Below are 12858 nucleotides of genomic sequence, written 5' to 3'. Positions count from 1 at the left end.
GGGGGGGTGTTACATATTCATTTCAGGGTGGAATACTGCTTTAAGACACTTCAACGCTGGTCATCAGTTCAAAATAGGATCTGTGAGGGGACACCCAACCCCTTCCGTGCTGTTTCCTTCCTAGAAAGTTGGTGCCAATTTCAAGGTTGTGGTCTTTATTGTCACTGTAAGGTGGAAGCATTACATCCCAGTTTGAAGTTCATGTTCCCTGCTCGAAGTGTTCATAAAACACGGGGGTCTTGTTACAGCCGGTGCCGGGGCTTTCAATAACCAGTGTTGACTACACATGTTGCTCAGTGGGGGTGAAGCTAAACCTCTGCATTCATGCATTCGTGCCCCTTCCATCTGGCAGGAGGCTGCGGTCCATCAGAACCAAGACCTCACGCCACACGAACAGTTTCTTCCCCTCCGCAGTCGGGCTCATTAACAAAGCCCGGGTCCCCCACTGACTCTGTCATCCCCAGGACATTTCCTTCTGGTCTCTCCCCTGCACATCCCTGTTTCTTTATTTAAACACACTCGTCACTTTTAACATTTCACTTACACTTCACTTGTTTTACAGTCCTGTTATCTATTTTGTTGTGCACTTTATTTTATATTTTATTGTAAATTGTAATATGTTTCTATTTCGTGCACTGTGTTGATTGTTGTTGATAGTTTAATGTTATTGTTTATTGTTAAATGTTACGTACCACCCACCACGATAAATTCCTTGTAGGTGCAAACTTCCTTGGCAATAAACGGTTCTGATTCTGAGTCTGATCCTCCGTATGGTGTATATGTGTGTGTGTACCACCCTGATTGATGCTAGCTGTCTGTTTTATAGCCTGGAGGCAATGCTAAACGCTAATGCTTGCCTTCTCCGATCCAGAACAACTTTTAAGCTAGCCCTCACTACACCTTGATGAAACACGTAGGCTACGTGTCATTCTGGCTTCTACGCAAAACCTCTTCAAGACCCCTCCAGAGGAGGCTTTAAAATGAAAAAGACCATGGCAATGGTCCCCTCACAGTCCACTTAATGTTTAAAATATCATTTCATCTGCAGTTTAGAGTGTTGTATTTTGCAATGGTTCCATAATCCAAAGATATATCATTCATATCTTTAGAAAACATTGTTGTGAGTATTTATTGTTTCCGTTGTATTCTCAACTATTGGTGTATGCTGAAACTATTTATTGATAAATGGTATAATACAGTAGTAAATTGAATATGTCAGCTTCTTCTTCGGGTTTTTGGCTTATGACGGGCATTGTTGGTTAATGGTCATGTTAATATTAATAACTAACTTTGCCTTAAACATGAAACCAGGTTTCTGTGTAAGCTTTCAGATGGTTTGATTCAGAGAGATTTCTTAATGTCTTCCAGTCACTACAAAAGCTATTGTTTCACAGCCTGAAGGTAAGGATTGTAGTGCAAATGACCGAATGCAATTTGAGGTTATGATACTAAATTCTAGCTCAAAGGTGAAAACCTTCTGAAACTGATCCGTGGGTCTTGAGCAGTCTTGAGCCAGAAAAAGCAAAGCACTAAGGACCAACCGTTGGAAAGGCATTTTGGGTCAGACTACCAGCCTCACCACTTCTCCTGGGCACTTTGAAAGGTGCCAAAACTCCTGGCATTGGTTCTCCCTCAATCAGCATCGTACCTGCTGACAAGCAATACCACATAACTCAGAGAAGTCTTTTATGTTTCCATGTGGACCACTGGCTATCTCTGACGGAAGTCCACAAAAACACAATGGGTTCATTTGACAAAATAGAGGATTAGTGTTATCTGGAAACACAACAGGAGGTCGTACTCTAATGTGTGGTGCAGAGTCAAGTCCAGAGAGAGGTAAGCCAATCAGTCTAATCTCTTTAAATCAGCTGTGACAAAATGACTCTGAAACTTGGCACTAAGGAAGGCCAAGGTATTTGGGCAAATGGCTTCTCCGGCTGGTGGTGTGGCTCGGATGGAACAGTCACCCTAAGGATCCTGTTTCCAGTTTAGCTTCAATGTCCTCCTGACATATCCATTAGTCTCAGCTGATGAAACAAAGAACAAAAGGGCATTTTTCCCCTCAATGTGGCCACAGAGTGGAAGGCTGGTCATTCTCTGAGGTGATATCAGAAACTCATGATGAAAACATGTGTGGAATCAATGCTCATGAGGCCATGTGTTGTAGGCAACATCAAGCATTTGTTTGGCCGTTTGGGCCTTTGTAGACAATAGACGGTTACAAGATAATGGAGTGAGAAAGGGAGAGAATACAAGGCTTTAGACCCCGAGGCTATCACAACACGCCAAGGCTACCAAATTGAATGTGCATACAACAAATAAGGTGGACGACTGTCCACGCTCACTTTTGTACAAGAGAAGTAAAGCCTGACAGTAGAGGTCTTGATCGAGAACAAATTTGTGATTGAACGATCGTGTGAAGGAGCTTGTGAACAAACCCGACGTCCATAAACTAATATTTAAAACAAAGAGGCCTGTTCCAAAAAGTGTAGTCAGCCCTATCCAAGTAGGCAGGGAGAGTGTACGGACAGTTATTCCAGGGATGACACTGTTCATCCGTTAGTCCGCTATTAAGGTCCAGACTAATATATCTCAACTACTTGATGGATTGCAATGTAATTAGATACCGGCATCCATGATCACCACAGACGATGAGTCCTCATGACTTTGGTGATGTAATGGCTTTTCCTCTGGCCCTACCAACATTTTAACTTTGACAGGGTTGACTGACATTAAGTCAAATGTGTCAACGATGGTTTACCTTGAAATTGGCCCACCAACGGGTGAAAGTTTTCACTTATGCAGGAAATGACAAGTTTATGAGTCATTTCTAAAGACATTCCCATCAGGCACAGCTGTACTGTGTGTTAAGTGCTAGTTAGCATATTTCTGCCCGCTAGTACCAGCATGTTATTTCTGCATTGTCTTAGTGAGCATGCTAATGCATCCCCTTAGTCCAACACACTATTTAATTGGTCACATATGCAGTTTTACTTTCTCAAGCTGGGACATTTGTCTCTCAAAACGCTACCATGTCCGAGGAACCAGGACGGTGGCCCCGACCAGGCCTCCTCTCCTCTCTTAGGGACGTACCCCCAACGCCTTGGTGCTTCAGAAGTCTCACTTTAATAGATAGCAGTTCCTAAATGGTAAGATACTTGTGCAAGCACAGGATTCCCACACACTGGGACATAACCACCCACGCAAAGTCATTCACACCAACCCCCATTTCACACACAGCTCATCATTTAACCAGTTTTCACTGACTGAACTTCTCACAGGGGAAAAAAAAACAACAACATCCAACTCTGGAGTCCAACCCATAATTACATCAGATCAAGCCTGCAGACACTTAAACACTGGTTGAAATATTCTGTGTAAAAATGAGGAACTGCATATTAATGCGTGACACCATCTGTGCTCAATGTGTGGAGGAAAATATCTGCATTAGAAGGAAAAAGCAGGTGAAGAAATGGATTTCGGCCTGGCTTGGACGAGATTAAAAGACATCACGGTACCACACTGACATGTACTGACTAGAATTTCAAGAAAACAAGCTCACATTAACAGCCAGTCAGTGTCAGAGGAAATAAGCAGAGCAAGAGGCTGCAGTAAAGCCTTGGGAGCAGGAGGGGGTTGTGGGATATTATACGAGCTCTCAGATGTGTTTGTCTTGGAACGGCCTCAGAGTGATGTCATCATCATCATCATCATCATCATCATCATGGCTGTTGCGCCACTTCTTTGGCCCAGTAAATGACGACAGCACACATATCCACCTCTTGGGCAAAAGTTGCTCGTGTTGCTGTAAGTGCTTTGGATTCATGTTGAACGGAGCTTTCAGACGGGTCTGGTGAGCAGCTGCTGTCGGGCCAGATATTCAGAAATGGGATCACAGAAGAAATAGACAGTGTGGTTATGGCCCGATTATGAATATTCATTAAACAAAACATGCAATGCTGCGCTCACTCCGAAGAGTTCCCGTTGATCAACGTTGCATGAAAGTGAATTTCCCATCCAGTCAAGAGTTAACAGGAACACTTGGCATTTCGAAACCTCACAAACAAAAGCCGAGAGGAGAGGTCGGAAATGAAGACATCCACGGCCTCCAAGTCAATCCCGAGAAGACACCCAATTCCTTGAGTGCATGTGGGACCAAAAGACACATCACAAAAGAAACCGTTTCCCCCATGCAACTTCTTTATGCTGTCAAATTGGAAAGTCACCAAATGCTATGTGAATCGTACACAGAGACGACCAAATGACAAGCTGCTTCAAAAGTGACTCGTTAAGGTGCATAATCTCTCAAAGATGACAAGCCAAGATATCTCACAGAAAATGAATTAGCGCACGTAATAAGTGTGTAGATAAGAGCGGAAGGAACGGTGGGGACGCAGAGCAAAGCCTTCTGCTGAGCTCGCTGGAGTTGCGCAAGCTGCTGGCTGTCAGTCGCTGCCTGCACAGAAAATTAGATCCAACTCTGGGATTGCTAAACTAAATATCCACTGGGGTGAGGCACGGCGAAAAAGTGAAGTTCAGCATCTCTTGGTGGTGTAAATACTATTCAGTCGATCGTCGCTGGCAGCCAAATACTGTTACTGTAGTTCACTGTGAACATCCTGGAAGTTACTTTGTCCGCACATTGCACCTTATGCCCCCTGTTCAACCGATCGTACCTCTCAAGTGTCATTCTTAGAAAGCTGAAAAATGACTTGACATTGTTGTTGCAAAAGGCAGGAGACTGGCCTGCAGCCATACCGCTGCCTTTCCTCCACACGCCGACTGCTGCCAGCCAAACAGCACCTCTGGGTGGGGTTGAGCCCAGATAGGACATCAGGACATGGGGAGAAGAGGGTAGAGACAGGAGGGGGGGACTCTTGCGACAAAGGGGTTAGAAAAAGAGGGAGTAAAGTCAAGAGGAGGGAGACGGAGAGGTGCTGAGTGAGCATGGCTCTCTGTGATGTTGATGCTATTGATGGACTCAGACAAACAGGAAGGAGCCAGATGTGAGGCAGCTCTAACAACGAGCCACGCTGTTTTGATATTACCATCAACAATCTTCTGTTATGGATCTAAGAGACATGCTTGGCTCGTAAACAAAACAAAGAATCCACTCACCACTTTCGCTCTTCTCGATCACGTCCACCGTCTCGCCCGCCTTGAGGCTGATCTCCGAGTTCTCCTGCCTCTCGTAGTTGGCCACGGCCACGTACTGCTCCAGCACCATCGGCTCCGAGCTGTCAATCCCTGAGGGGAAGAAACAGGCCGTCAGCCACCTGCCCGCCGCGGCGCCCCGCGACCTCCTCCCCCTGTGACTGACTAAACCGCAGCCGCTGTGCACCCGGTACGCCGCCATAGACCCACCCCCAGCTCCCTGCCACCGTACCTCCCTGACCAATCAGAAAGCGAGCTCACGACTTGGTTGCATAGTCCCAAACGTCTGGCCACATAGCTGAGTCGACCCTCGGCCCACAGCAACGGACTGAGGAGCATCGGAGAGGAATCAAAACAAAAGGAGGGAACGGGAAGAAAGCGTTTGCGGGGGCTGCATCTCACACCCAAAGGGATCCATGACAGAATCCGAACTTTAAGATCCAACAAGAAGGAAACCGAGGAGTAAAAAAGAAAACGAGGAGAAGTGGAGGAGCCGCTAATGCTTGAGGGGAAGACTGGGGAGCGAATGAGTGGAAGACGTTTCCCTGTGGAAAATCAGCAGTGCGGTTGAGAGGAAAGGCCTCCCCTCCACTGCCTTTAGGAGCCAGCCGTTGGACGGCAAGTCGGGAGGGGGGGCACACACCAATCATGGTAGTCAGCACTGCTGGCCTTAAATAGAAACATATGAGTGGACTAGAGAGAGAGAGAGAGAGAGAGAGAGAGAGAGAGAGAGAGAGAGAGAGACTGGGTCCATGTTTATGTGAAACAAAAGAAGAAAGCAGTTGAGTTGGGGTTAGGCCACTCTGTTTTCTCTCTGATGTTTAACCCTTTCCCTGCCGGCAGAGTTCACGTGCTGCTGCTTATGTCATCTGATCCTTACGGGCTTGTTTGGGCCACAGAGAGATGTTGAGTATCAGTGATCAGGAACAGAACAGTTATACAATAAGAACAAATACATGGATGTTGTGTGGCCAAAGACACTCTGTTTCTACTGTACCCGTCCTACAATGTGATAACTGAGGTGGTGCAGAACAAGCTGATCACAGCACCCAATGAATTCAACCCGCTCACCAGACGGAGCACTGCTATTGGATAATTTAAAAGGCTGAGTTAGAATGACTCACTGATGCCGTTCATGAGCATTAGAAGTCGGCCGATAGTGGATTTTTACAGGCCGATATAATAAGAGATAATTTGGAGCAGGAAAAGGCTGATATACCCCCCCCCCCCCAGCAGAAAAAACAAACAAAAAAACAATGATTCTGAATGAGTCTTTTACAAACTGAACAAACTGTAGAGCTGAACCTCTAGTAACGCCTAAATAAATACATCTGGATTCATGAACATCAAACTACTCTAGTGATTAGAGTAGGGATGGGTCGTGACTTTGGAAATTCATGATTGTCCTTAAATGATAAATAAAAATGAATGAGCACTAATGGTCTGAGTCAGGATGTGAACCCTTGTCTTAGGAGTCAAACAAGAGGAAGTTGTTTGCATGATGCTGTTTAAATGGATCTAAAAAAATAATAATAGCTGGAGGTCTTTAGGACATCATGGGGAAATATTGCTATTGCAGATGAAACCATCAAAATGCACTCTGCTCATAACAATGAGAATATCTCCTTATGTACATCATTTAAATATTTTTTTCATGTTTCTACACTCAGAAATCTTTCGGATCAATATGTGTTTATTTAGTTTATTTTTTAAGTTTGATTTTATTGTCTTTCTAACATTTATGACACAATTGAAATACTTCTCATGGTTTATTGACTGGCATAACCTTTTAGCTCAGGTACAGATTTTAGGGATATGAAGCATTTGAAGGTTTTCCAATAAATTACACGAGTGGGTCAAATCCCTGACAAACAGCACATCCACCTGCCTCTTAATGACAACAACAGTGTTGGTGAGCATCAATGGACAGCATCACAGGTGACCTGCAGCGTTCTTTCAAACACTTCGGCCCTCCATCTGCAGTTAAGATTGGATCACATGGACAGGGGAGGGAAAAGCAGAGATGGTCCAAACAGAGCATGTGCAGCGGACTGATTTCAGCCAGAGATCCGGCTGAGTTAGCTTGTGAGCACCTGGCTAGCTGCTCACCCCTATCTGACATAAACAGATAGATCTTGGCAGAGGAGATACGGAAGATGCATGTCAGCACCAACAACGCGTCAATACAGTCTCTGATGAAGACGTGAGCGCTGGCTGATTGAGAAGTACGGAGCATTGTTCGTCAGCAGATCTCTCCATCTTCCCAATTACGACCGCATGCGGGACGGGGAATTCTCTGTCAGCCTCTTTGTCATTTTGTAAATGGGATCGGACCTTGAACATGTTTGTATTGAATTTGAATGTTAAGCTGTGCACGTTAGATGCCACTGTCCTTTAAGACCTAAGGGAAGAAGAACCAGATGAAGTCTAGCTCACAGGATTGAGTGCATCTAATACCATATCTTCACAGTGGCCTTGTAATATGTTGATGAGTGCAATGCAATCTTGCATTTCAGCAGCCTGGAAGAATAAAAAGTAGGCTAAAGCGTTTGTGCACTGCTTGAAACACAATCAAGCATCTCTCCATGGCGTTACTCCAATAACCAGGCAGGAAACACCGGGGAATGCTCATAACCTCCCTGCCTCACCGTCAGTCAGTCTGTCTTCAGACAAATAAAGAAAAGCTGCATGTTGTGGAGAACGTCAGCAGCCCACGAGGAGGGAGCAATCAAAGTCAGCCCGAGGTAATGAAGCCGCACAGATCCAGCTATTTAAACGCTTTATACTGTCGTAATGTAACCACGCCTTGTTGAGAAATACCATCAATCCTAAAGACCTGTTACAATACAGAAATCTGGTGCAACAAATGTATGAAATCAGGGGAGCGGTCCTCCGCGTTCTATACACTCAAATATGGTTTGACTTTGTTGTTCCTGACTCGTACTGACGCTGAAAGCTCTAATGGAATGTCTTTCTTCAACAATGCCTCCATCACAGTTAAATGTCTCAGCACTGGGGAAATGCTCAGCAGATGGGGCGAATCTTTCATTTGTGTGAAAGTGTGTGTGTCCATGCCGGGGAAATAAAAGTGATTTCCCGAGTTTATTTGCAATAGTGACAATTATGATTCCACTTCTTTCCTCTCGACTCATCATAAAGGCGATTGAGGTCACAGTGCAGGCAGTGATCTGCAGCCACGTTGCAGACAATATGCAAGGAACCAGACTTGACACCTCATTTCAGTCTGAGGCTCGCTGCCACATGCAGACCTAAGGTCCGTGCTCTGTGCCCAGCTGTTGTCGGCCGAGCAGGCCTGTGGAGATGGATGGGTAGACTGCACATATAGAGAGAGAGAGAGCGCCTGCATTTGAGCTGACGGGATGAAGGAGAGGATAATGACGGTGCATGCAAAGCAGATGCTGATAGAAAGATGCAGCTGGTGTGGCTCTCACAGCAGCTCATGCATATTCAACATGTTAGACACACAAGGCTACCTGAGGCCTCTTTCCTCGGGCTGTCTGTAAAGCCGTACATCCATACTGCAGACAAAGAGAAGGAAGGAGAGAAGCAGAGAGATTATTCAGTTGGACAGCATGCAGAAGCAACAGTATGGTAAAGCACACCTTTTATTACATCACAAAATATGAAGAGGCAGAGATAACCCGGGGTTGACTGCGTTTTTTGAGCTCAGTGTTTTTCTTCATGCGGAAGAGAATAAAGTGCATCTGAGTGTTGGTACAGTTCTATTGCAGACACTCCAGACTCAAACCCTCCCTCTTTCAGACAGCCAGATGCTGGCTCCACCCTTCCTGTGATCCCCCTCTCTCCATCTCTCAATAACGTTCTCCATTCTTTCCTTCCCTCTATCTCGACCTCCTGGAATGTCTGAGATGGGCGTCAGCCACTTCTAAAGTTCGTTCCTGACCCCCCCCCCCTCCAAAAAACATCTCAGCACCCCCAGCCAGGAAATGAAACGCCATGCATCGGAGACGACAGGGACAGAGGGGCCAATACTCAGGGTGCAGTAGATATAGCTACTGTGGTATATCTCAGGGAGGCCATGATTTAAAGTTTGATTTAGAGCCAAAATAATATTTTACAATATGTTTTTGTTCTACAAGAAGGAAGGTTCTTCACCAACACAGTCTCACTGCAAACTCTTCAAACCACAACGCTTGTTCAGTGGACCACAGCTTCACACTACGGTTCTCCTCTAGTGTCTAGACTCTAGTGTTTGGAACGTGTCAGGGCGTGTCACTTTCTGCTCGGTACATGTGTGGTTTCAAAATAAAAGTCCGACGTAGGTTCACTACTCAACAAAAATATATTTTGGGTAGAATATGTATTTCTGTGACTGCTGTTTTGTGACAAAACTAAAGTAAAGGGAGTCAACATGGTTTCACCTGAGGTGACCTTGTTCCAAGAGCTTGTTATAAGAATCTTTGATTCAGCTCTGCTTTATGTATGGATCCCTCAGGCATTTCAACACAAGAGGAATAGGATCGATTGTAGACACCATCCAAAACGGCAGTGAGAAGCATTGAACTGAAACAAGTTAAAAAAGGGTCCACAATAAAATTCCACTAATTTAGGTTCATCTACTGCTTTTTCCCATCCTTCATGACCCCTCCTGACCCCAGATATCCCTTCATCTCCCTGTATATAAATTATATGAACATGTGTAACATCTATATGTTACCCCTGTAGTGAAGCCGACGCTCCTCTGCGTCGACTCACGAGAGATAAAAAAAAGCCAAATCCCCAAGCCGTTACCCTCCAGAGCCTCAGGGGCTTCAGCTGGATTGATGTTGGCCCGAGAGAGGGACAGGGCTGGTCCCAGGTCAGCCAGGGTCAAACCTCGCTCACTAACGCCCTTGCGTGATTACTACACACCGGGCAGCTCTCAGTCCAGCGCTCAACATCTGATTGATATTAACTCTCTGACTCTGGGCCCTCCATGCCCTCCATGCTTCATTGCTCTCATGCTTCATTGCTCTCAGGTTTGGGTGATGACGTCACAAACCAACAGAGCCAGCAGTGTCTTCTCTGTCCCTTTGCTTGCTGGGGGTAATTTTTACTAGAATTCTGACCCCAAACGCCTCCATTGTTCTGCAATTCAGGGTCTATGGACAGTGAAAATGGGCATGTCTGATTGGAGGGGCTTATTAGACCTCTATCTGCTTTTTCTGTCCAGTAGATTAGTAGATTGTGTTCCTGTTGTTGACATCACCACACATCCCCCCCCCCCCGACACGCCATAGTCCATCAATGAGCTAAGACCAGCGGCCTGAGGAGTATAAGGAGTGACTGTTTACTGAAGTATCTATGTGATCTCTCTCTGGAACCTTAAAGATACATTCACAAAATCCAAACCCGACTGTGAACTGAGTTGAGTCTCTAAGTATTCTGGTTTGTTAACCTATTTAGCAGGTATACTGTTTAGAGCTAGGCCGCTAAATCTGCCAGGCCAACAACTCCCAAATAATGTCATCAGTATCAGCTTCAAGAAATCAGGGGGGGGGCACAACGTTTACCATCTGAGTTTAGTGTATTACCATTTCCAGTTATTTGGTCATAAACCAAAACACTGCACAAGTTGCAATTTTCACCTGATCATGGCACCAGAGCATCTCTTTTTACAGTACATCCTGAGGGCTGCACGAATGTCTGCACCAAATTTGACCGAATTCATTTAATAGTTGTCCACCAGCAGGAGGCACCGGGTTCTTTAAAGAGTGTGAGCGATACAGAGGATGAAAAGCAAGTCTGAAAGAGATGGGAGAGGTGAAGACGCAGAAGTAGAGACGTATTTCACTGCGAGCTCTAAATCGTCTGGGTGGAGGACACATTTGACATCAGCATTATGTGCTCAGTCTTCTCTACAGAACTCAAACAACAGGGAGAAAGTACTTTCTGAACCTTATGAGTAGGTCACAAAGTCAGTTATCCTTAAACAGCCAGACTGACGGTCCGACCTCATGCTGGCTCTCCCTGCATGTCCTCCATACAGTCACAGCTTCAATGGTAAACTCTTGTCACCTGACACCACGACAAAGGCAACCAATAACAGCTAACCAGTATTGATGGGCCACTTGTGAAAAAGCACAGCAGCCGAGAGTTACACCGCCACTAACAATGTCAAACCACAGACAGAAGATAAATGGTATCGACGCCATGTTTAGCAGGAAGAGGACAGAACAACATAGACTGTGGCAAATGACATTCTTGTGCAAACAGAGCGGTGTAGAGAGCGACGCTGACGGGCCCTCTGCTCTAGCTAAACAGAGCGGTGTGGGGAGCGACGCTGACGGGGCCTCTGCTCTAGCTAAATAGAGCGGTGTGGCGAGCGACGCTGACGGGGCCTCTGCTCTAGCTAAACAGAGTGCTGAGGGGAGCGACGGCGACCACCGTTAGCTACAACAGACCCCGAGCCGGGTTGAGAGAGTGACATGGTGCGAGTGCTTCACGTCAAATCACATCTGTTCCAAAGTGAGCCCTGTCCAGACTCTTCCTCCGGTTCTCTCTGAGAAACCCCGTCACTCCTGCTGCTATCCCTCATGGATATGAAGACAATTACCATTTTTCTGACTAAATCAATACCAACTTTACTGTATCCTCAGCAGTGATGTAATCAGAGTGGACTAACATTATTACTGCTGCAGTAAAGTGCTCAGGGTGAAGTTTAATGTGTCAAAGTCAACATAGAGATTATTATATGAAGGAGCTCCTGATGGAACTCATGAACAGATATGTACAAACACAAACTGCCCCTGTCCACTAAACCTACTAGTGATGTAACGGATCACTGTCGATCCGTTATCCGTATGGATCCCTCTCACAGTTCGGCACGCATGTGAACCGGGGATTAATGACACAGTTTAACGTTAACCATCACTTTGTGAAATAAAGTTTTATTGACGATTGTTACCCACCGATAAGTAAAATATGAGATCAGGACATCATTTATGATTTTCTCTGGACTCTGATAATGTTACATTGTAAACAACCAATCGGTGTTTAAATCAGCAGGAGGAGAGCTAGTAACGTTAGCAGCACCGCTAACGGCTAACCAATGGAGGTTCCGTTCGGTTACATTATGATGTGTTCAGGCTCTGTTTAGTGACGTCTTCTCGTAAAATGTAGTTTTGGTGAGAAACTTGAATAAATCCAGTAGATTGAAGATGTTTTCACATGAATATAAAATAGATATTAGAGATGAATTATGAGCTGTTTAACTTCCTAAGAAGATTATGATACATCATTAAAACTAATAATGACATTTGTTTTAATCCATAAAAATACATCTTTTATTTCCTTATCATTTGGATTGTGTGTTTTTATGAAGAAAAAAACATTATAAATTACTATAGCAAAGTATATTATTTGTTCATGTTTTACAGACTTCAGAGTCATTGAAATGATTTTTGGGATGGTGGCAAAAAAATAAAAGTCTTGATCCTTGTAGACCAGCTGCTATAATCAAACAACAAAGGGATCTGTATCCAATATGGATCATCAATGATGGGTAATTTGTATTAGCAGCATAAAAACGGGAACAGGGATCTCTAAAAGTGATATTTGCTCCCTTTTTTCTTTTGCGCTGATCCGATCTGTGACCGTGATCCGATCCCAACCGTAAGTTTTAAGATCCGTTGCACCACTAAAACCTACAAACTTGCAAATTTCCCCGCTGTGGGATTAATA

At 44.9% G+C, this 12858-nt stretch overlaps 1 protein-coding gene across 2 annotated transcripts in view; it reads right to left on the bottom strand.

Moving 5' to 3' along the window:
* The window catches only part of sh3pxd2aa (SH3 and PX domains 2Aa), an 89376-nt gene that overhangs the window by 26683 nt on the left and 49835 nt on the right, over nt 1–12858 (bottom strand). The window contains exons 7-8 of one of the 2 annotated variants that reach the window (XM_031867215.1): nt 8649–8693; nt 5119–5247 (exon numbers count right to left, since the gene is read on the bottom strand). In XM_031867215.1, the coding sequence (XP_031723075.1) occupies nt 5119–5247; nt 8649–8693 (174 nt within the window). The remainder of the gene's footprint in view (nt 1–5118; nt 5248–8648; nt 8694–12858) is intronic. The other variant, XM_031867216.1, reaches the window with a different exon arrangement.

Source organism: Anarrhichthys ocellatus, unplaced genomic scaffold (assembly GCF_004355925.1).
Source record: "Anarrhichthys ocellatus isolate YVR2014 unplaced genomic scaffold, GSC_Weel_1.0 scaffold38, whole genome shotgun sequence".
Lineage (NCBI taxonomy): Eukaryota > Metazoa > Chordata > Actinopteri > Perciformes > Anarhichadidae > Anarrhichthys > Anarrhichthys ocellatus.
This window is presented reverse-complemented; position numbering and strand designations above follow the sequence as displayed.